The sequence below is a fragment of the Pelophylax lessonae genome (assembly GCF_965119305.1).
Source record: "Pelophylax lessonae genome assembly, chromosome: 7".
NCBI classification, from domain to species: Eukaryota; Metazoa; Chordata; class Amphibia; order Anura; family Ranidae; genus Pelophylax; species Pelophylax lessonae.
In genome coordinates, this window is record NC_138774.1 from 279,155,457 (window position 1) to 279,181,029 (window position 25,573).

Consider the following 25,573-nt stretch of genomic DNA (forward strand, 5'->3'; position numbering starts at 1 on the left):
TACTTTTATGCAGGGCTTTTTTTCTCAGAGAAAAGGTGCAGGAACTCCCCTTTCTAAGTTACTTTGTGTCTCCGCCCCCCTACCCACCTTCGAGCACTAACCCTTGGTTCCACCTCTGAGCACCGACACTTGGATCCACCCCCTACCCAGCTTCCATTACAGCCCCTTTTAGAGAATATAGAGCCAAGTATAATTTTGTAGTGGAATGTATGGAATTTGGTTATGATAACAAGAAAAGCAATACAATTGATCCCCCACAGCAAACAACAATATACCCCCCCAGCAGCAATAGACCCCCAGCAGCAGCAAAAGATCTCCCAGCAGCCAGCATCAATAGACTCTCTAGCAGCCAGGAATAGTAGACCCCCTCCCCAAACAGTAGATCCCTTCCAGCAACAATTAACCCTCGGTATCAAAAGATCCTCCACCAGCAACAATAGATTGCCATTCAAAAATAGATCCCCTCCAGCATCAATAGATCCAGCATCAGTAGACCCTCCAGCACCCCTTGCCATGGCATACATTCAGTGCTAGAGGTGCCGGAACTGCGTTGCCCCGCCTTCCCTTTGAAAAAAGCCCTGCTTTTATGTTTGAGTGTAGTTTATCATTCAAAGTAACTATTGTAGCAGAATGGACACAGATTGTGGTTTGGATTGCTTCGAGTGGGACAGTGATATTTTTTTCATGTCATGTTTCTCGAGAAATTTGAGAACTATTCCTGGCCTGTTTGATTCTGAACACGTTCATTGAGGGAGCTAATCACATTGGCCTCTGTTCCATGTCAGAGACGGTCAGTCTGTCACTGGCAGTCTTTTCCTATTGTCTGTGTAATGAGGTGTGATGTGTATTGGTTGGGCCTGTCTGTCCCATTGTTGATTGTTAATTGTTAATGAAGTCACGTGTTATTTCTCTCCAGATGGCTAGATAATTAGTTCAGGTTGATTCTATCTTTGTGTACTGTTTCATCTGCATATGATAATGTAGTCAGGCAACCCCTGGCCTGATGGGGTATTCTGACTGGGAGGGGAATGCTTCCCTGTGCTGCATATATTGTGTGAGAGTGTTCAGTAAACCAGTTGACTCCCAGAACTGTGTGTCAAGGTACTGGGGGAATGGGGGGGGGGGGATTTTGCCGTGGATATTTGAGTACTTCCTCAGCTTCAAGGATTATACAGCGGAGATACCTAGGCTGGGTATTGGAGCTCCACTACAACTATAAACCACACCTCTAAACTCATTTAATTATGTTTACTCCAGGTGTGAATACTACTGACTTCAATTGGCTTTCGTTAAAGTAATTAGTCTATGGGATCAGTATTGTGAAAGTTTAATGGGTGCTTTTAATAAGAAATTGGACTTGTCTGCGTGTTACCAGCCTTAGCATGTTGTGTTTTTCTATTGGCAAATTACTACAGAAAACGAGTTAATTGCAAGGGTTTCACATACTTTTACTTGCCACTGTAAGTAAATATGAGAGGTTTCACTGCTGATCTCCTAAGAAAACGAGTTACCCGTCTGTCTCTGGAATTCAAGACTTTCTGAGTCACTGACCTGGAACATGCATACAGGTAAATTGTCAGAGTCAGTTAGGAACTCCTGATTAGCCTACTTGCCCCAGGTAGGTGGCCTACCAAGTATTGAGCCAGGCAACTGAAATTATCAAAAGGGAAGGTTAGCAATGGCAGCTTCCATATTCTCTCAGTACAGGTTTACTTTAAATCCAAAAGTAAACCGATGTCTTGTTTAATCAAGCATGCCACGGCAGCCCCAAAATTGGGGTAGAGGGAGTCAGGTAGGATTGGGGTGGATCCCTTATCACCAAGCCATCCCCCATCATGCTTTCCACGTCAACGCCTTTAGGACAAATCCAACATCTGTTCTACATGTGGAATTGTTATTGCCCCTACTCCATATACCAGTGATGTAAGGGTTCCCCGAGACCAGAAATGTATTTCAAGGCTTCCTCTGTGTTGAAATGGTTGAGAAAGGCTGCTATAGACCATTGATGGTGAACTTTGGCACCCCAGATGTTTTGGAACTACATTTCCCATGATGCTCATGCACTCTGCAGTGTAGTGGAGCATTATGGGAAATGTAGTTCCAAAACATCTAGGGTGCCAAGGCTAGCCGTCACTGCCATACACAGTATACTTGCTGGGCTCTGTGGCTCTTTATTTTCCTTTTCAGGGTCATTAATAGAGAATTCCACTTTAAAAAAAAAAATATATACAGTATAAATGCACACTTTTTTGCAGGTAAAAATGTGCATTTACGATTTTGTTTTTTTTTTTGGAGCCTGTAGAGCATTGCACCCGCGATAAGCAGATCCTGAGTGCAGTGTCAGGCTCCTGCAGAGTGTCAGTGTACCTCCGATTTGGACAGGCAGTTACTTCAGTCCAGGAAGAATCAATGAACTGCGAGGATGCTCACTAGCACCCTCAAAGATCATTGAGAACTACAAGCTATCAGCTTTTTTCTTTCTTTTTTCCTTTTTATTGGTTGAACTAGATGGACCTGACTAACTATGCAACTTGTAGTCTATTCATTCACAGAACTCTGTGAATGATGCGTCCGCGTGGCATGACCACACTCTTTTCTCATTGTGACAGTGGGTGCAGGGAGAATATCCTGGCCTACTGTCACAAGTAAGGCGGTGGGGATTGGGGGGGGGGGGGGTGAGCTGCAGTAGTGGGAATATATTATTTCAACCCTAGAAATGGCTGTAACACGTAACATGTTCTCGAGGGTGAATTTATTCTTTAAGAGACCACAAGGGCAATTGTAGCCAATCTGTGTCTATGGAATTGGATACCAACTTCAAGGAGGAGCCATGATGCTCCACAAATAATTATGCAGTGGTTAGGGGCAGGACTGGCATCAAAAATCATAGGCCTTACTAAATGATGTCTCAGAACCATTAATCACTTCTTTGTGTAATTGTACTATGGCGAACAATGGTGTATAACTCTTGGGTTCTTGTATTTGTAAAGTGGAACAAAACTGCGCAGTCATGATGGAACAGGAAGGGACAACCCCAAACGGTTCTCACAAAGTTGGGAGCATGAAATTGTCCAAAATGTCTTGGTATGCTGATGCCAGCCACCCACCCACTGGCCCTGTACCAGCCAGCTGCCCACAGACCCTGTACTAGCCAGCCGCCCATAGACACTGTACCAGCCAGCCACCCATCTACCACAGGGTGCCAGCCACCCACCTACCACAGGGTGCCAGCCAGCCACCCACCACAGGGTGCCAGTCAGCCACCCACCTACCACAGGGTGCGAGCCAGCCACCTACCACAGGGTGCCAGCCAGCCACCCACCTACCACAGGGTGCCAGCCAGCCATCCATCACAGGGTGCCAGCAAGCCAGCCATTAAGCATTAAACAAAAATTAACATGTTCAGTACCAGATTTGTGTCAAAAATTCTTTATTTTTCAAAACGTTAAATGTACAAAATATCGGCCCATAGCAACCGATACTGATACATTGTGGCCAAAATATTGGTATCGGCCCTGAAAAAAACATATCGGTCTATCCCTACTTTGATCGCTCAGTTCTCAGTGCAGAGCCGGCGGGGGACAGATGCAGCATCCGATTAGAAATATTTTTTTTCAAAATCCAGAACTTTTCTTTGAAGCGGCCTAAACATTACTAGCTGTGCGGATTCAATAACTGTACTTATAGTATTTGCATGCTCTCTCTTTTTTTTAACTTGAAAACGTCCCTTTGCCTTAGCAGTGGCTCTGTTCTTATCTAGTTTTGCGCTCAGGACAACCTTCCCGAATAGCAGTCCGTTTCTAACTCTGTATCACCATGTCCTATTGTGAAAAGATTTATGATCAGGTATGCTTTTAGAAAAATGCATCAACTGCCCTTGGGGGGGCTCGCAAGGATATGGGTAGCATTACTAGCCGGTTCCAGACCGCCCACCACATATATACTGCGGCAGGCTGGCCTTCCTGCGTGAACCGATGTAGGGCTACGTCGGTCGTGTGCCGGCAGCCAGGGGGCGAGCGCGCGCTCCCGCCCCAACTCGGCAGCGGGGATTCAGATGCACGGGGCAGGCGGCTCCGATTGCCGCCTTTGATTGCTCCCCGCTGAGAGAGAAGGACGAGTATCTGTTGTAAACACAGCTGGCCGTTCTTCTCTCTAGAATGATCACAGAGCTCCTGTGATCCTTCTATATAGGATCACATGTCTCTATGGTCATTCTATAAGCCCCGCCCCCATACAGTTAGAATCACTCCCTTAGGCTCATATTTAACACATTGATCACCCCCACTGTTAACCCCTTACCTGCCAGTGTCATTATTACAGTAACAGTGCATATTTTTAGCACTGATTACTGTAGTAATTTCACTGGTCCCCCCAAAAGTGTCAAAAATGTCAGTCAGGGGTCCTTTCTGTCCGCCACAATGTCACAGTCCCGCTAACAATCGCAGATTGCTGCCATTACTAGTAAAAAAATAAAAAAAAAAACACAAAAATTACCTAAATCTTTCCCAAAAACCTTTGCGCAAACCAATCAAAATATGCTTATTGCGATTTTTTTTTTTTTTTTACCAAAAATATGTAGCAGAAAGTAAATTGGCCTAAAATGTTAAAAAATTTAGATTTTTAATTTTTTGGGAATGTTATATAGCAGAAAGTGAAAAATATATATTTTTTTTTTTTTCAGAATTTTCGCTCTTTTTTTGTTTATAGTGCAAAAAATAAAAATCACAGAGTTGATCAAATACCACCAAAATAAAGCTCTATCTGTGGGAAAAAAGGACATCAATTTTATTTGGGTACAACGTCGCACGACCGCACAATTTTCCGTCAAAATAACGCAGTGCCGAATCGCAAAATATGGCCTGGTCATTAAAGCGGAGTTCCGGCCATGAAAAAAATTTTTCAATAAAAATACCCCCGGGACAGTCAGGGCTAGTACATTACACAATGGATAGCCTCTGTACTGTCCCGGGTCACACTTACCTGCAAGAAGAAATACTTACCTTTAAAATTTCTTCTCCAGCGTTGCCATCTCGGATGTGGGCAGCTGAAGCCAGCGCGTCCTCTTCCGTGTCCTCTTCTCCCAGAACGCGCCTGCACCGACCCCGCTCGTCCCTTCCGGTGCCGCGCCGCATTCCTCCACAGCTTCTGGAAGCTGTTTAGCAGGGATTGCGGGGCCGGTGCCATCGCATTGATTCCTGGGAGCGATGACGTTCAGCTCCCAGGAATCATTGCAAACCGTAAGTGACGGCGCGGGCTGCGGCCGCAGAGGGTGGAAGTGGAAGAAAGGTGAGTATATTTTTCTACAATAACAAGGTAAGTAAAAAAAAAAAAAATCGTAACTATCCATTTCCTTTTCAGGTGACGAAAAGCAAGCGGATGGCCACAAAATCGATTATGTAAGGGGGGAAATCTTACGGTTCCTTTGCTTTGAGAGGGAGCTTTTGTCCTTAGGCTGGGCATCATTGCCACTGCTCTTTATTTGAAAGGTTGCTGGTGAGACAGAGAAAAGTTCAAAAAGAAAAATGGGATTTGTTTCTGTACTGCTCTCTCTCTTCCTGTCATCTCCTCGAGGGAAGCTACTGTAGAACCATAAGAGAAGCAGTATATATAGCTCTGAGTCTACGAAATACCCTCATGAGAGTTATCTACAATGCTACCAATAGAACAAGCAAATCTTAAATGCTTCTCAGCTAGAAAAATGGTGATCTCCATATTTTTGATCTCCAGGCAACAAGTAAAATAAATTGATGGATTGCTAATGCTAACAGGGCATGGAAACGTTAAGTAAGAAGTGATGCAGGTTTGCATCACATGAATCTTTGTTAATGTTCCCTCTCTTACTGTGAGAGGTAGCGAGGACCAAACAGTGGACAGGACGAAGGATATCTGGCCTTCACAGTTACATGGTGCATGAGTCATGCTTCAAACGATGCAATCAGAAGATTATTGGCAACACGTCAATTTTAAGCAGTGGGCGGCCTGCACACTCTAGGTATGCCTTTGTGAAAACCACAACTGTCTACTACAGGCATTCTAAGGTTTACTTTTTTTTTTTTTATAAATTCTTTATTTAATAAAACATAAAGGCATACAATAAGGCAACAGAAGGTACAAAGAAGAAACAGCGGTCTAGTATCAAAGTACAAACAGAGAATCAGGGATGTATTCCAGAGATAAGACTATAATCCTTCCACTTTCTAAAACTCTGATCCGACCACATCTGGAGTATTCTGTCCAGTTCTGGTCGCCAGTCCTCAGGAGGGATGTGTTGGAGCTGGAGAGAGTCCAGAGAAGGGCAACTAAACTGATTAGGGGATTGGAGGACCTTAATTATGAAGAGCGTCTGAAATCGCTTGATTTATTCTCCCTGGAGAAGAGACGCCTGAGGGGGGACATGATAGCAATTTATAAATATCTCAATGGTGATCTCGGCATAGAAAAAAAGCTATTCAGTCGAAGGGATTGCATGAGGACTCAAGGGCATACAATGCAATTAGAGGAGAAGCGTTTTAACCTCAGGCAGCGTGGGGGGTTCTTTACTGTTAGGGCTACAAGATTGTGGAATTCTCTACCACAAGAGGTGGTTTCTGCGGGAAGTATGGTGGCTTTAAAAAGACTCCTTGGATGTACATCTCAAGGATCAGAACATTCAGGGGTATGAGAGATGATTACGGCCACACACACCTACACAGGTTGAACTGGATGGACTATTGTCTTTATTCAACCTCACCTACTATGTAACTATATATGTAATCAAGAATTTAGCGTTGATCTGAAATATGACATCTTGAGAGAGTAGGGAGAAGAAGCAGACCACCTGTGGGCCACCACGGTTGTAAGCAGAACGACCTATAGGAGACAAAAAAACTCATAGGACATCTCCAGGGAGACCCTCCCACCCTCCGGCATCTATCTCATGGCCGGCCACAGGTATTTGGGAGAGACACCCATAGAGTCCAGAGGCATCGTATTAGCTACCGAGGGGTCTAGTGCATGTATGCCCCCTTGGGGGGAGAGCAGAGTGCATGCCCAGAAGACGGGCTAAATGTTATGAAAAGGAGCAGAGAAAGGAGCCCCAATCTCCCGGGTCTAGCAGAAGAGGAGAGTGGGGGAAAAAGAAGGACAGATATAGAGAGCTAGAGGGGGGGAAAGAGGTGGTGAGAGCTAGAGGGGGGGAAAGAGGTGGTGGAGGGGAGGCAGTAGGTAGGGGAGGGGGAGGAGAGGGGGGGGAAGGCCTACCCCAAAGCGGCAGTCACCTTCAGGCTATTAAATCTTTGTATTCTGTCGTAAATGTGAATTCATGCCTGTAATACCAACGTTTCAGAAACTTGTCCCTGGTACCGTGCTCAGTGGCAACTAGGTCTTCCATTTCATTGAGGCAAAACAGAAGAAAACAGGCGCCGCTGAAATTAGCAAGAGGCTTTATTACATGACAAACAATAAGTAGAAACTCACATGTAATATTGCTCTAATCCATGTTCCATAATGTGGCGTTCCCCGGATTCAGTCCTCCATATTCTGACCGTCCCGCAGCCAGGCATGACTGAGGACTGAATCCGGGGAACGGCCACATTATGGAACATGGATTAGAGCAATATTACATGTGAGTTACTACTTATTGTTTGTCATGTAATAAAGCCTATTGCTAATTTCAGCAGCGCCTGTTTTCTTCTATTTGCTGCCAGCGGGATTTCCTGTTCTTTACCTGCCATAGCTGCCCTGAATTTTAACAATAACCTTGAAGTCTGATCTGCAAACAGCCTCCGGTCATCTGGCTGTTTTGCGTCTGGTGAACACCCCTTTGGCACTAGCGCCCAACACCTCTCTCCATTTCATTGAGGCAGGTAACCTTACGGAGCCACATAGCTACCGTAGGGGGCTGAGTCTGTTTCCAAAGCGGGGGGGATGCAGCTCTTTGATGCTGTGAACAGGAGCGGCAGTATCGATTTCCGATAAGACGCTCTCGGGAAATTGTGATGGTGGAGAAGAAAGAGGGCCGGATCTAGCGTAAGGGTGTGATCAGTACATTTTTGAGCAATGCGAAGAACAGATGTCCAAAAGGACTGTAAACGATCACAAGACCAGAACACATGCAGATAGGAACCCCCCTCCTCCCCGCATCTCCAACAGACATCAGGACAGGCAGGGAACATCCGATGAAGGTTTAATTTTTAATTCTGACTAGAGCATCATTTTAAATCTGCATATAGTGTATTTACATGAACATATTTTGGATAAATCTCATTTCAAATGACTCACCGTCCAGCCTCCGCCATCAGTTGTCATGTCACAATAGACCTGAAATCCAGAGGGGTAGTGAACGGGGAACACGGAGTAGACTCCATCCTCTTGGTGTCCACTCATCAAGATGTCATAACAATCCCTCGGCTTGGAGCCTACGAGTAAGAGAATAAACGTTAGACACGGTAGGCAGAAAGTTATTTCATCCACAGATAAGTCTGACTCACTGTCCCGGATAATTCTATTCCTAGGCAAATGTTTAAATTAACTCATATAAAAAAATTCCCTTGAAAATGTTCATGCTACGCGGATGGCTTTGTTTATAAGATTTATAGCCCTGTCAAAATGGCAGCAGTAGGAGAAGTCAGAGTTTCTGTACTACACGCACAGACAGTGCTGGGAGGGCTGAGGGCTAGACAGTGCTTTCGCAAGTGAATTGTGAGCCTCAAAGCTATCTCCTCTATGATTTAGGAGGCACTGTAATAATGCCAGCCATCAAGGCAAATTCTTGGTGTTACCAGGATCTTTTTTTTTTTTTCAAAAAGTTTTACGGAGTTTTACACAACAATTAGAGTGCATAAAAGTCAATAAAATAAACAGAAAATGGATGGAAATCCAACAGTACATGTATAAAGAAATAGTGCAAAGTAAGTACATAGCAACACACTTAGCAATAAAACCAACCAAAGAAAGCAAATAATTGTATTCCTTGCCCCACCTAATACATGGGGAAAAATAGTGACAGTGCATGTAAATATCAACTGTGCCTCATGAAACACGTTGATGGGGACCTCAACCACCTATCCCAAATATTATTGTATTTACCCAGACAGCCTCTATTAGTGTATATGACTTTTTTGCAAGGTAGGGTGTTATTCACCTCATTAAGCCAAGCAGCAAGAGTTGGAGGTGTAGCCTGTATCCAACTTCTGGCCACAACCTTCCTGGCACTAAACAGTGTTTTGTGTACAAAATTAAGAGTATGTTTATCCATCTTGGTATCAGGAAATAGCCCCAGTAAACATTGTCCAGGGTCCATTGACACTGGGGTACCCATGCGGTTGTGAAGGAACTGGACTACTTGAGCCCAAAAACCACGTACATGTGGGCAATGCCAGATAAGGTGTTCAAAGGTGCCAACAGAAATCAGGCATTTGGGGCATTCCGGACCCCGGGACAAAACTTTGCCATACGTTCCGGGGTGAGGTAGGCTCAATGAATTATATATATATCTGAGTCAGTCTATCTGACAACTTAGGAGATACGAGTTTACTGACTAAAAGAGTTTCTCTCCAGTCTTCATTCTCTAAATCTCCTGCAAGTGGGTTTGAGGGCATATGCCAATTTAGTTGCAAAGGGAATAATCAACCTATCATAAAACAAAGAAGTTAATTTGTGATGATCTTTGCCACAAATCGCCCATAACGCATCCAATGTCTCCACAACAGGGCATTCACCCGCACATTGAGTGCGCAGGGCATGCCACAGCTGGAGATACCTAAAAAAACATGTGATTTGAGAGATCAAACTCCAGTTTCAGCTGGTCAAACGTTTTAAGAGCGCCCTGATGCATCACATGTGATGTAAGTATATGCCCCTGGAGACTCAGATACTCAGACTTGGGATCTGCAAAAATTCAGGCAAATGTTTATTAAACCATAACGGGGTATTATTATGCAGTACAAGGCAATTCATTTTAGCCAGGGCCAGGGCCCAGATCCGCTTGGGTCAAAGCAGTTCGGAGGATCAAGGGAACCAACTAGGCACTTCAGCAGACCGCAAAACGGATGTTGGATGAGGGACACAGGACGTTGACAGACCAATGACCGATACCTCTGCTGATTGTGTTTATCAATGTGGTAAAAGTGGGATAGCTGTGCGGCTAAATAGTATAAGCCGAAGTCAGGCACCGCCAAGCCACCTAGGGATGGTGGGGGTCTTAAGGGTCCTCCACAGACGTTTACGTCTGCCAGTGCCCCAGATAAAGGAGTGCAATAAGGACTCAATGATTTTAAAGTACTTTAGTGGAATGAACATCGGGGAGTGCCACAGAACATATAAAATCTTCGGGAGGAGAATCAACTTAATAAGGCTTATCCAACCCTTGACTCCCAACGGAAGTTTGGCCCATATTTGAGTTTTGGCTTTTAGGAGTGGAATAGTGTTACCAGGATCTTTTGGCCACCAATGCAAATGTGAACATGCACAGCCTGTAATGGCGCAAAGTAGGTGCGGCCACATGATGCTAAAAGTGGGAGGGGCTTAAAAGGTTTAGGCTAAATTGAACCGGAGTCTGTTCCTTGTATACACAGAACACATATGTCAAAATCTGTGTACTCTTAAAAAAAAAAAAAAAAAAAAAAAATAATTCTATATAATTATATATATATATATATATATATATATATATAGATATATATATATATATATATATATATATATATAATAGGTATAGTGTAAACCGTGCCAGGACAAGGTCACATAGAGCCCAGGCCGCACATGCCAAAATGTACCCCTACCCCCAATGATTGTGTGTAAGCAATTCCCCAACCCTAAAAAAAAAATCGTGCACTAATCTGCATGCTCTCCCTTAAGCATTAATCCCCCCTAATTTCCCCTCCTAACACAAAGCCCCCCTAATTTCCCCTCCTAACACAAGGCCCCCCTAATTTCCCCTCCTAACACAAGGCCCCCCTAATTTCCCCTCCTAACACAAGGCCCCCCTAATTTCCCCTCCTAACACAAGGCCCCCCTAATTTCCCCTCCTAACACAAGGCCCCCCTAATTTCCCCTCCTAACACAAGGCCCCCCTAATTTCCCCTCCTAACACAAGACCCCCCTAATTTCCCCTCCTAACACAAGGCCCCCCTAATTTCCCCTCCTAACACAAGGCCCCCCCTAATTTCCCCTCCTAACACAAGGCCCCCCCTAATTTCCCCTCCTAACACAAATACCCCCTAATCATCCCTAATAGCACAAACCCCCCCCCCCAAAAAAAAACATTCTGATCTTAACACATATTGCCCCCCCCCCCTCCCACCATGCCATATTACCTTTTGTAGCACAAGCCCCCAAATCCTCCCTCCTAGCACAAATCCTGTTCACCCCCCCAATGAGGACTCTAATCTGAACCATTGCTTCAGGATGAAGGCACACTCCTTCAAGTTGTAAGATCGAGCAGCAGGCAAACAGGAATCCCAATAGAGATGCTGTCGCAAATGCAGAAAGTTGCAGCTAAAGATCTTCCACAGGAGTTTAGGAAAGTCTCTAGATCCCAGAGGCTGGTACTCGCTGTTTCTGATTTATATGCAGCTATGTGCAGGGTCAGCAAACTTCAGTACTCTCGAAGTATCTTGGATCTTTAGTGAACTTTCAGAGAATACTCCAAGAAGGATGAGGCAGAGGTCCTGCAGCCAAGCCACAGCTGGGACCTCACAAAAGTGCTGCAGTCCAAGGGCAAGCTTCCAGGGATGCCACAGCTATGGGCAGCGAGTCTCTACAAATATTCAGAGCTGCCGTGTTTTTAATATCACATCCTAACTGTTATTTCTTGGAAAAATTGACTTATCTCTGTCTCTTACCTTGCTACCTTTGGTCCCAATCAAACTGCTTGCATGCTTTCCAGCTACTTTGTGAAGTTTAATGCTTTAATTTTTTAACCACTTTAAGCAAAATCTCTGTACTTGTACGTCATTTTGTTGAAGTGGTTATACCAAGGTGATGCCTGCAGCTAGAAGCATCACCCCAGTACCGTTTTTTTTTTATTTTAGGGTCGGCGGTCGGCTTTCATGCGATAGCAATCGATGCGGCTAAATAGCTGCATTTATGACATGTGAACAGTGTTCAAGTCACACATGTGAGGTATCGCCACGATCATTAGACCGAGAGAAATAATTCTAGTAAAAGACCTCCTCTGTAATTTTAACCGGTTGGCGACCGCCGCAAGTACATATACTGCGGCGGTCAGCCCCGGCTAGGCAAAGTGATGTACCGGTACGTCACTCGCCTGAGAGCCAATAGGGGGCAAGCGCGCGCCGCCGGAGGCACGCTCCCGCCCCCCGCTCACTCTGATCCCCGCGCGTGTGATCACTCGCGATTGTCAGTTACAGAGGGAGAAAGGCAGGAGGCTAATGTAAACAAAGCCGCCTGTCCTTTTCCTTTGTGTAACAGCAGAGATCTAACGGTCCTGCTATGTAGGACCGTAGATCTCTGCTGTTACATGAACAGCCACATCCCTGCACAGTTAGAAGCACGCCCCTAGGGACACACTTAACCCCTCCTTCTCCAATAAAGTTAACCCCTTCCCTGCCAGTGTAATTTTTACAGTAACAGTGCATATGTATAGCACTGATTGCTGTAGTAATGTCAATGATACCCCCAAAAGTGTCAAAAATGTCAGTCAAGGGTCCGATCTGTCCGCCCCAATGTCGTAGTCCCGCAAAAAAATTTTTTTTTTTTACCAAACATATGTAGCAGAAAACAAATTGGCTTAAAATGTTAAAAAATTTAGATTTTTACATTTTTTTGGGGGAATTTCATATAAAAAAACTGAAAAATATTATTATTTTTGCAAAATTGTCGCCCTTTTTTTGTTTATAGCGCATGATCGAAAAATCGCACAGGTGATCAAATACCACCAAAAGAAAGCTCTGTTTGTGGAAAAAAAAGGACGTCAATTTAATTTAGGTACAGCGTCGCACGACCGCGCAATTGTCCGTTAAATTCACGCAGTGCCGAATCTCAAAATACCCCCTGGTCAGGAAGGGGGTAAAATCTTCCAGGGCTTAAGTGGTTAAACTGTAACGGTTAAAACATTTTAAAGTGTCGCCTATGGAGATTTTTAAGTACCGTAGTGGGTCGCCATTCCACGAGTGCGTAATTTTAAAGCGTAACATGTAATCTATTTACTCAGCATAACATCTTTCACAATCTACAAAAAATTAGGCTAACTTTACTGTTTAGTTTTTTTTAAAATTCAGTAAAATGTATTTTTACCAAAACAATTGCGCATGAAAGACCACTGCGCAAATACTGTGGGACATAAAATATTGCAATGACTGCCATTTTGTTTTCTATGGTCTTTGCTAAAAAAATATATATAATGTTTGGGGGTTCTAAGTAATTTTCTAGCAAAAAATACTGATTTTTAACTTGTAATTAACAAATGTCAGAAATAAGCTTGGTTTTGAAGCGGATAAACATGGCATTGTGATTTCTTTTCGTGTTCAGCATAACTGCCGCCTCATTTCTGCAATGTGGATTGTGGTTTGTACACAATACAGTGTGTTAATTAATTAGAAAATACAAGCTATGCTCTGTGACTTGTTTTGCTCATTAGGCAATTTATAAGATGATGATAGCTTTATTTTTTGTTATAAAGTATATACCGACTACACAAAAAAATACATATTGTTTTTGGCAAGAACGACCTACTACAAATATCTTTTGGGTTGGAAATTAATCTGCTTTTGTACAGTATGTAAGCCAAGCAGTTATCTAAAAGTAATGTATATGAACAGATATCTATTTTATGTAATACCAGACTATAGTGTCACTGAATTTCCCTGTTACCATTCTGTTATTCCACATACAGCTTCAAAGCAGTTAGAAAGGCAGAAGAGGTTGTATCTTAATGCATTCTATGCAGCAGCCCCCCCTCAGCCCCCTTAATACTTACCTGAGCCCCTTCTTGATCCAGAGATGTCCACGAGTGCCAAGGCCATCAGGGACTCTCCCTCCTAATTGGCTGTGACACAGCAGTGGCACCACTGGCTCCCGCTGCTGTCAATAAAACTCAGCCAATGAGGAGAGCGAGGGGACTGAATGGACACACGGAGCTGTGGCTTGGCTGGGATGCCCCCATAGCAAGCTGCTTGCTGTGGGGGCACTCAACAGGAGGGAGGGGCCAGGAGGGTGGAAGAGGAACCCAAAAAGAGGAGGATCCGGGCTGCTCTGTACTGCCCAGAGCATGTAAGAATAACATAAAAATAGACTTTATAATCACTTTAAGGCATCCACCAAGCATGTTATTTAAAGAAATTGCATATTTCTCTTTTGTTCATCGACGGACACATCGCTTCATAAATCATTACTACTGAGTTACATTGCCTCCTCCAGAAGAAGGACCAGGCAGAACAATAAAACCTGGCTACGCCCCTGGGCTGTCCTCAGCTTGGTATATAACCCCCCTCTCTGCTCTAGGTAATCAGTTTTAATCTGTCTGGTCAGGAGTAAGGACCTAGGCTTCCAACTGGGATCTCTGGTCCTAGAAATTTTCCCACTCTGTAAGGGTCTTTGGATAGTGTGTGTCCTGCCCTGATAGTCTGGAGGGGTCCCTGTGTAGGAGACCCCTTGGTGCATGCCCTACTGTTTGCAGTGTGGGTATAGTGCAGGGGGGTCCCAGTGCAGAGTGCGTAGCGGAGTCTCCCCTAACGTGTGTCCTACTTTTGGGGGGGGGGGGTCACTTTGCAGAGGGTGCAGGGAAGATCCTGGCAGAATGTTTCAGCGTTTGTAGCTGATGGTGGCTATTTTCCCAATGATGTCACGGGGGCCATTTTCCCTTAGTCCGGGAGACGACCGAAACCTAGTGGGGATGCTGAAGCTCCTCCTCTTTCTCTTTCTCCTCAGTTTGCCCTTCCTGTGCCCAGGACATATGATCAGGGATGGCGTCCATGATGATGCTGGGTTCGAATTCTCGGCGTTCCTCCGGTTGGTAGGGTGAGTCCTTGGGGGTCCATTATCTTTCTCTCTGCTGATAGATACCCTGAACCTTAGGGAGGATCCTTTAGTGGTGCTAAAAGATTGTTTTTGTACTGCAAGGTCTTCCTTTCCTTATGAAGCCTCAGGATCACATGACCCCTTGTGGTTGCACTACGGCTGTCCTGCAGTCCTTAGTGTCCCAGGTGGAAGTGGCGTGCAGACAAAGGCCCAGGAGAAAGTGTCCCCCACCTTCCCCTGCTTAGTCTGTCTCATCTGATTCTGAGCCAGATGCCGCTGTGGAAGCGGCCCGTCCAGGGGGGCTTAATATCACACCCCCAGATCCATCTGATAGTGAGGATGATTCCTCCATAAAAAAGCGCTGGTAGACGCACTTATCACTGCAGTGCATGAGACAATGGACGATGCGGCTGATGTGGCCATGGACGTGGCTGTCTTGTTTGGTACACATAAGTCACCTCGTACTCCAAAGGTGTTTCCTTTATGTGCCTTATTTTAACCGGTTTTCCTGTAAGGAATGGGAACAACCAAAATTACCGTTTGTGGTCTCCAAACAATTGCTGTACGTTACCCTTTTGAGGAGTAATGGACCCTTCTGTTTCCAGGTTGAATAAAGCAACCATAAACCAAGTAGAGGAATCCCTGTCCTTTAAGGACCCGGCTGACAGGAAAGCGGAGGCTGTGGCACACAGCATGTTTACTATGGCTGGTTCAGAATTGCGGCCATTCTTTGCCCCTGGTGTCTCAGACGGTAACTGAATGGGCCAGGCTTTTGCGCCAGGGCCCATGGCGGTGAGTAGATCCCCGCTGCTTATGTTGATTTAGTGGACCAGTTGGTCCATCGGCTGCAGTTTATTTGTGAAGCAGCTTTGGATACAGCTCCTGTGCTGTCCAAACTTTCTGTTTCAGTGGTGGTGATTAGGCGCGTGCTGTGGCTTAAGAATTGGTACGCAGATCAAGCCTCCAAGAAAGCTCTCATTGAGCTGCCCTTTCAAGGCGATCGCCTGTTTGGAGCTACCCTGGATGACATCATTAAGGGTTTCACGGGGGGGTAGAGAGTACTTTCCTGCCACAGTCAAGGAAAGGGAATTAGCCTCGTCGCAGACGGGGGCCCTCCTTCTCAGCCCATAGAAAATTATTTTGTGCTCCTGGAATGGAGAATAAGGGAAATAGATCTTTCAAATCTTCCCCTAGGAAGTACCTTGGTCTGGTAAGCCTAGCGTTAGCTTCTCTGGACCCCAGACAAGACCCCTTCAGCATGAAGGTCTGCCCTTTCGGGGTGAGGGGACATCTTTGCTGGTTTCTGGCCCCGTGGACCTCTTTTCTGAGCTTCAAAAATGTTTTTTTTGGGGGTACCAAGAAAGAGGGACAAAGTTTGTTCTTTTTAATTTTTTAGGTCCTGAGTCTCCTTGTGTGGATTTAATTCCTGCAAAGGTTCAGGTGATGTCCGAAATACATAAGGTCCCCCCTATCCCTGTCCAAATACCTGGGTCTGATTCTAATTTTGACCAGGGTGGTCCTTCCTCTGGACAAGCGTCAGGATCAGGAACCACAGGCCGTGATTCTCCAGGTTTGACATGTGGCTCCACCTGTACGGTCTCTTTTTCCACTATGGGATTTAAATTTAGTGCTTTTGGTTCTCTAGAAACCTCCATTTGAGAATATTCGAGAGATCCTTTTAAAGAGAAACTTTCATCTCTGTCCCGCAGAGGCTCCTCCTCTGACCCACTGTTGACTCACCGACGGCCCCATTCACTTTAAAGGGACGGCTGGTGATGCAGCAGTGACACAACAAGGTGAGGGACGTGGCGGCAGCAGGGGAGTGGATGCCCGCTAACAGGCGCTGCCATGATGGATCTGAAATGACAGGTGCTCTTTGAATGTAAGGATTCATTCTTGCTGGTAGTTAAAATCTTTAATATTTGCAACAAAATGAAGGTTTCCTATTTAGAATAATAAGCTGTCAGGTTAGTAAAACAGCGATATCAGAACCAATTAAATTATACAGTTTGTAGTGTACATAGATTTGCAAAACAATGGGATAAAGGAAAATGTTAGGCAGGGACATTCCGGTTTTCACTGAGCTTTGCCTGCTTCCGCTCTCAGAGACCACAGCAGCACTGTGCATTGCCAGGCCATCCCTTAGATCTGATACCACCATCCAGCACTGTGCAGCATTACGGGGCCTCCTCTGACCAGTGACCACCGGCATGATGACATCCAGAGCACTGTGCATTACAGGCCATCCCTTAGACCTGAGACCACCATCCAGCACTGTGCAGCATTACGGGCCTCCTCTGACTAGTGACCACCGGCAAGGCGGCCCCCAGAGCACTGTACATTACAGGCCATCCCTCAGACCTAAGACCACCATCCAGCACTGTGCAGCAATATGGGGCCTCCTCTGACCAATGACCACCAGCATGGCGGCACCCAGAGCACTGTGCATTATAGGCCATCCCTTAGACCTCAGACCACCATCCAGCACTGTGCAGCATTACGGGGCCTCCTCAAACCAGTGACCACCGGCATGGTGGTATCCAGAGCACTGTGCATTACAGGCCTTCCCTTAGACCTGAGACCACCATCCAGCACTGCGCAGCATTACGGGCCTCCTCTGACCAGTGACCACCGGCATGGTGGCATCCAGAGCACTGTGAATTACAGACCATCCCTTAGACATGAGACCGCCATCAAGCACTCTGCAGCATTACAGGCCTCCTCAGACCACCATCCAGAGTGGCTAAATCTGTACCTGTGAATTTGTTCAAACCTTAATACCATAAATAATAACCTATTCAATTTTTTTTACTGCAGGAGTATATTAAGACTTTGGAAATTCTTTAGAAATGCTTTAATAATGCAATACAATTTAAGTAAACACGTTAGATTTTAGTTAACTAAAATTATTGTATTCAACTAAAATGTACTGGAGATTTTAGTTAACTAAGTTAACTAAAATACGATGATTAAAATGGAACTAAAACTAAAAACGGAATTTTTGTAAAATCTTACCTGTAAAATTCCTTTCTCTGAGTCCTCCGACAGTCGCCGCCTCTTCATATTCGTCACATATGGGGTATTAGACTTTGCTCCGAAGGAGTAGCTAGGCAACAGAATATGTTAACAATAAAGCTTTTAACATATCCCACCCTCAAGGGGTGGTCCCCTCAGTCAATACCCTCCTACTTCCTGCAACCATATCTCAGTTTTAGTGGAATAGCAGTAGAGTATACAATCAAACCCCAAAAGAGGGGCGGGGGCGGCGACTGTCGGAGGACTCAGAGAAAGGAATTTTACAGGTAAGATTTTACAAAAATTCCGTTTTCTCTTACGTCCTCCGACAGTCGCCGCCTCTTCATATTCGTCACATATGGGGACGTCCCAAAGCAGTGCAAACATGAGGGGTGGGAAACGCATCCGCGCCGAAAGGCAACGCAGTCTCCGCATCAAAGAAGGAACCTTACCAAAGGTAGGAAACCAGCTGGGCAACAGCAAAAAACAAGTGCTCAACAGGAGCAACAACCCAGGAAAAGACAAAAAACCAGGGGATACAAAACGTATCCCAACAGCCAGGAGTCCCCAACAAGGGACCCTAAGGAACTGCCGCACTAAGAACCTTGCGGCCAAAGGAAGCATCCGCCGATGCCTGAACATCTACTTTGTAGAATTTTGTGAAAGTGTGCACGGTCGACCAAGTCGCCGCCTTACACACCTGGGCTACAGAAGCCCCATGACGACAGGCCCAAGACGTACTCAGAGATCTAGTAGAGTGCGCCTTCACAGGCACAGGGGGAACCTTCCCCTGCAAAGCATAGGCCTGTTCAATGGTCTGCCTGATCCATTTGGCGATGGTAGAGGCCGAAGCCGCCATGCCCTTCCGAGGACCCTCTGGAAGAACAAACAAGGAGTCCGTCTTTCGAAAAGACTCAGTCGATTTAAGGTAAACCCTAATCGCCCGAACAACATCCAGAGAGTGCAATCTCACCTCCTTTGGATGTTTAGGCTTCGTGCACAACGAAGGCAAGACAATATCCTCATTAAGATGGAATTCCGAAACTCGTTTCAGAAGAAAAGAAGGATTAGGTCGCAAGACCACCTTATCCAAATGAATAACCAGGTACGGAGACTTGCAGGACAAAGCCGCCAGCTCTGACACTCTGCGAGCCGAAGTGATCGCCACCAAAAAGGCGACCTTTTTGGACAACATAGACAACGAGATCTCCCTGATCTGTTCAAAAGGAGCACGTTGTAACACAGATAGAACGAGATTCAAGTCCCAAGGGGGCAGAGAATCCCGCCTCGGGGGAACCAGATGCCGCACACCCTGAACAAAGGTGCCAACCAATGGGTTGGAAGCCACGGGACGTTGAAACAGAACGGCCAGAGCAGACACCTGACCCTTGATCGTAGCCAGCGCCAAACGCTGATCAACACCCGTTTGAAGGAAAGACAGCACACGGGACACCGAGTACGTGCGGGGTGAAAACCCCCTGGACTCACACCAGGCAAAATAGGCCTTCCAAGTACGGTAATAAACCTTCCCCGAGGAAGACTTCCTCGCGTTGATTAAAGTATGAACGACCTCCGGAGAGAGACCCCTCTCCTTCAGGACCTCGGTCTCAACAGCCAGGCCGTCAAAGCCAGCGACTGTAAAGCAGGATGGTATATCGGTCCTTGAGACAGTAGATCGTCTCGAAGAGGCAGACGCCACGGGGCGTCGACCGCCAGATTCACGAGGTCTGCGTACCAGGACCGGCGAGGCCAGTCCGGTGCCACAAGAATCACCGTGTTGCGTTCCGAATGTAACCTGCGAAGGAACCTGGACAGCAACTGAATCGGTGGAAACGCGTACATCAGCCTGTACTGATGCCACGGGGCCACTAACGCGTCCGACGCGTCTGCCCGAGGGTCCCGCGTCCTTGCCACGAACCTCATCACCTTGTTGTTGAGACGAGACGCGAACAGGTCCACATCTGGAAGACCCCACTTCGCGCACAACATCTGGAAGACAGCCGGATGGAGAGACCATTCCCCCTGATCCAGGGTCTGGCGACTCAGATAGTCCGCCTGCCAGTTCTCCACACCCGGAATGTGAACCGCCGTTATCGCCGGGACATGAGTCTCGGCCCAAGACAGAATGTCGGCCACTTCTCGAGCCGCTCGGGCACTCCTGGTGCCCCCTTGGTGGTTGATGTAGGCCACCGCCGTGGCATTGTCCGTCTGCACCCGAACCGGGCAACCCTGCAGCCGGTCCGTCCAGCGATGAAGACAGAGACTTATCGCACGCAATTCCAGAATGTTGATCGGAAGGGAAGACTCCCCCTCCGACCAAGTCCCCTGAGCGGACAGAACGCCCAGAACACCACCCCAGCCCGACAGGCTGGCATCCGTGGTGATCACCGTCCACGAGATCGGACGAAACGACTTGCCCCCGGACACCAACGGGGACTGGAGCCACCACAGGAGGTTTTCCCTGGTGCGAAGACTCAACGAGATTTGAAGATCCAGAGATTGAGGTCGCCCGTCCCACCTGGACAGGATCTCCGCTTGGAGACCCCGCGTGTGAAACTGGGCGAAAGGAATCGCCTCGAAGGCCGAGACCATCAATCCCAGACATCTCATACACGTCCGCAGAGACGAGTTCGGAACGTCCCTGAGGGACCTGACTTCCTCCCGGAGAGTCCTGAGTTTGTCTTCCGGCAGGAAGACCTTCGCCTGCACCGAGTCCAGTATCATTCCCAGATAGGGGAGACGAACCGACGGACTCAGTGTCGACTTTGGAAAATTTATCGTCCAACCAAACTCCTGCAGAGTTTGCATCGTGACAGACAGGTCCTCCTCCAGACCCTGGCTGGTCGCAGACCGAACCAGAATGTCGTCCAGATACCCCAGGACAGAAACGCCCTGGGCCCTCAATAATGCCAGAACCGGTGCAAGCACCTTGGTGAAGACCCGCGGAGCCGAGGCGAGACCAAAAGGCAACGCCACGAACTGGTAGTGATCCCCCGCAATGGCAAATCGAAGGTACCTCTGATGACCCTCGAATATGGGGATGTGAAGGTACGCATCCTTCAAATCGATGGAGGCCATGAATTCCCCCGGAACCAGGGCAGCCACCACCGACCGCAGGGATTCCATGCGGAACTTGCGAACCCGCACAGAGCGGTTCAGAGCCTTCAAGTCCAGAATCGGACGAACCTTGCCCTCCTTTCTGGGCACGGTGAACAGATTGGAATAAAACCCCTGAAACCTGTCCCGATGAGGCACCGGAACCACCACTCCCTGAGCCCTCAGGTCCCGCACCGCCAGGTGCAGGTCCCGCAAGCGCTCTGGAGACAGCTGAAGATTTGAGGGAAAAAATCTGCTCTCCGGCCGAGAGAGAAACTTGATCTTGTAACCAGATCGAACGATTTCCAGAACCCATCTGTCCCGCACACGGGCCAACCAGGGCTGAAGAAAACCGAGCAAGCGTCCCCCCACCCCAAAACTGGGTGAGGGCGCCCCTTCAGGCCGAACTGTTATGGGCTGCAGGTCCGGATTGGCCGGACTTCTGTTTACCAGACCAGGGCTTCTTCTGAGAGCCTTGACCTTTGAACGGTTTGCCCTTGTAGTGCGGCCGAAAGGCACGAAAGGACCCCTGAGGGGGCCGAAAATTAGCATGCTTCTTCCCAGAAGCCCCCTTAGCCTTGGGGAAATGGGGCAAGAGAGTGCTCTTACCCCCGGTGATCCCCTTAATCAACACATCCAGGGACTCCCCAAAAAGGCGAGACCCATCATAAGGCAGATTGGCTAAGGTCTTACGTGAAGATTGGTCCACCGACCAACATTTTAACCAAACCAGGCGACGAGACAACACCGCCACGCTGTGCACACGTGCAGCCAACGGAATCAGGTCCAGGTCCGCATCACACAGATACATGACACCCTGGTGGATCTGATCCACCATATCCAGGGTCGCCGGCGAGGCTGAATCGGCCACTAGGACGCGCCTAAGCATCTGCGTCCAACTTGCGATCGCCTGGGCCGCCATGAGAGAAGCAAACAGAGCCTTAAGCATAGAACCCGTAACAGAATAAGTATGACGGGCAAGAGACTCCAGTCTCCTATCCGTGGCATCACGGAAAACAGGGGAACCCTCTGCAGGAATCGCAGTGGCTTTGTTCAAAACCGCAATTGCATGATCCACTGGTGGAGGCACACACCACCTTTCATCAGTGGCAGGCGAAAAAGGATAACGCAGCTTGAATTTACTTGGTACCGCAAAAGGTTTGCGCAGATCGCGCCATTGATCCTTAACAGCGCGCTGAAAATCAGCATTGCAGGGAAAAACCTGCGGCGTCCTGCGTTTCCTCTGCGTCCCATAAGCCGCCAGGGCAGCGGGGGGACACACTTCGTCCTGCAAACGCAGCGTTTGCTTAATGGAAGCAATCAACTCATCCATGATTGCAAGCTCTTCAGGCGAGCCAGGGGGAGAATTATCAACCCCCTCAACTACAGCCTCCACCTCAGACCCCACTAGATCAAGAGAGGAGCGGGACCCCGATAAGGAGGCCCCCGCCATAACAGCCCCATCACCTTCACCCTCAGAATCAGAGGAAAGAGCAACTCTGGGCCTTTTAGTAGATTGAGCAGCCACCAGCATTTGCACCTGAGCAGCAAGGCCAGCCACAATAGTGGCTAAATCCCCCCCTGGGGGGGAAACAGCGGTCCCCTGGCTTTCCACCAATACTGTAGGAAATTTGCCCTCCTGAGAATCCATTGCCCCTGTAATGCCAGACAACCAAGGGTTAACTGCCCCTTTTAAGCAAGCACGGCAAGCGCAGCCCACCGCACCACACTCAAGCACAATGAGACCCCCACAGGGAATATGCAAACTGAACACAGGCAATGGATAGCAAGAACAGAAGGATAAAACCTGAGGAGACCCTCGCCGCTGCTGCTGCCACGATCGGTGTTCCTGGAAAGAGGAAGTGATGCTGCCAGGGCGCTCTATGTAAGCCTATGGAGGCTACAAGAAAATGGCCGCCATGCATGTAAACCATGCGGCCGGAGCGAGTGTAGGCAAAATGGCGTCGTTTGGCGCCGAAATCGCCGCTCCACAGTGCATTAAAACACACATTACATTCCAAATTCAGAATACATGTCAGATCGCCGCAGCGATCGCTGTATATGCCCAAACATGCCAAAAAAACATGCCCCACAGCACACAGCTTCTCACACTGACCAGACTGACACACACAGTGTCATACAGCTCCCCCCCCCCCCCCCTTGCAGCCCACAGCATGCAGCCGAGAGATAGGGAGACAAGCAGTGTGAATAGAGGCAGGTTACACAGTCCCAGACTGACACCCCCCCAGACAGACAGGTCCCCACATAGATACACTTACCTCACATGGCGTGGGGGACCCGCACAGGCGAACAAGCCGCTGCACATGAGGCAGGGAGAGTCGCATTCAAGACGCACACAAGGGGGGTTAAGAAACCGCACAGCGTCCAGTGAGGTAGCCACCTCACCAATCATCCCTGCACCGAACAGGGATGGGTCGTTCACTGTGCCAGGAGCGTTTCCTGGCTGAACGCTCGATGGCAGACTGGGAAGCCACTGACCCACGACCTGCGACCAGGGGGATCAGCCCGAGACCCAGTCCGCATGATCCTCTTCATCCGAAGAACTAACTAACGCTGACAAAATAACAGCTAAGTAAAGGTAGAGAGAAAAACTCAAACAAAATTGTAAAAAGAAGAAAGAGTCTGGGACAGAAAGTCCCAGCACAGAGAGAGCCAGCCACTCCTGACAAGCTAGACATTAAAACTGAGATATGGTTGCAGGAAGTAGGAGGGTATTGACTGAGGGGACCACCCCTTGAGGGTGGGATATGTTAAAAGCTTTATTGTTAACATATTCTGTTGCCTAGCTACTCCTTCGGAGCAAAGTCTAATACCCCATATGTGACGAATATGAAGAGGCGGCGACTGTCGGAGGACGTAAGAGAAATGGCATTTTAGTCAAAAGGCTATAACTAAAACTAAATCAAAATTTGATGCCAAAATTAACAATTTAAACCCAATTTTTGCTGACAATTGCATGTGGTTGCAGGGCATTTGTATCGCTTCTCTATTTGCTTGAGTGTTTTGCATTTGGCAGACTTATTGTCCACTGATTACTACATGTTAGGTAAAGTGTATCGTGAGCGTGAAGCATCGCAACCGCAGTATGTAAACACCCCCTTTTGCAGCCTATTGCAGCTTAAGAGGGGCGGGTGGCAAAACCGACACACGTCCAAATGAAGCCTAAAGGAGCATCATACCATTATTCAGTTACTAAAGTTCAGGGCTGGATGACTCATCCTGGCAGCACTCTGGTGCCCCCCCCCCCCCAAATCTCTCCTGCAGTTGGTGACGAATTAGGGACTGCTCAGATCATAGGGATCCCCCTATGTCACCTATCCAAAGCATTCACCTACAGTTGGGCCAAACACCCCCCTGTTCGGTTCGCACCAGAACTCCTGAACAGGGATGGGTCCCGAACCGCAAACTCCATTGAAGTCTATGAAAATCAAAAGTCCCCATTTTGAAGGCTTATATGCAAGTTAATAGCCATAAAAAGGGTATGGGGGTCCGGGTATTGCCCTGGGGGACATGCATCAATGTATTTTTTTTTTTAATTATTGTTTTTAAAAGCGTAGTGATTTTAAGGGTCTCGGCAATTGGTCAGGAATATAATTTTGGTGGAGCTGGCTCACCACTGGAATCTTAGAGACATCAGTACTCGGGTACTCTGATGACAGGTACTCGGGTACTTTGAGTACCTGTCGTCGGAGTACCCGAGTACCTGTCGTCAGAGTACCCGAGTACCTGTCGTCAGAGTACCCGAGTACCTGTCGTCAGAGTACCCGAGTACCTGTCGTCAGAGTACCCGAGTACCTGTCGTCAGAGTACCCGAGTACCTGTCGTCAGAGTACCCGAGTACCTGTCGTCAGAGTACTCGAGTACCTGTCGTCAGAGTACCCGAGTACCTGTCGTCAGAGTACCCGAGTACCTGTCGTCAGAGTACCCGAGTACCTGTCGTCAGAAGACCCAAGTACCTGTCGTCAGAGGACCCAAGTACCTGTCATCAGAGTACCCAAGTACCTGTCATCACAGTACCCAAGTACCTGTCATCACAGTACCCAAGTACCTGACACCAGCCCATTAGAGTACCCGAGTACCTGTCTCCCGCCCAGAGTGTCCGAGTACCTATCTGCACCCCATCAGGACAAAGGCATGCACGGTTTAGGAGATATTTGCACTGCATGCAGCCGCTGAAACGAGCGGCGCATGCGCTCTGAAGGTCCGCCGGACCTTCAGAGTTCCTTGCCGGGAAGTTGCCAAAAAGTAAATCCCCCGCACGCATGCGTGGGAGTGATGTCATCGCGGCTTCGGCCACTCACAGCGCCGGAGCTGCCGAACCCGAAAGAGACGCCAAGGGATCATGTCCACTCCCACAGCGGTGTCCGGGGGTCCGTGTCGGGGCTTCGTTCTAAGGTAAGTATTTCATAATGAGCTAGTATGCAATGTCTTGTCTTCCAGCCGTCAAATACACTATGTTCTTTGCTGTAAGTTAAACCCATGT

The 25,573-nt window shown here is 47.5% G+C and overlaps 1 protein-coding gene across 2 annotated transcripts in view; it reads right to left on the reverse strand.

Annotated features, from left to right (window-relative positions):
* The window catches only part of FIBCD1 (fibrinogen C domain containing 1), a 503,247-nt gene that overhangs the window by 130,064 nt on the left and 347,610 nt on the right, over positions 1 to 25,573 (reverse strand). For both annotated transcript variants that reach the window (XM_082263080.1, XM_082263081.1), the window contains exon 5: positions 8,260 to 8,396. In XM_082263080.1, the coding sequence (XP_082119206.1) occupies positions 8,260 to 8,396 (137 nt within the window). The remainder of the gene's footprint in view (positions 1 to 8,259; positions 8,397 to 25,573) is intronic.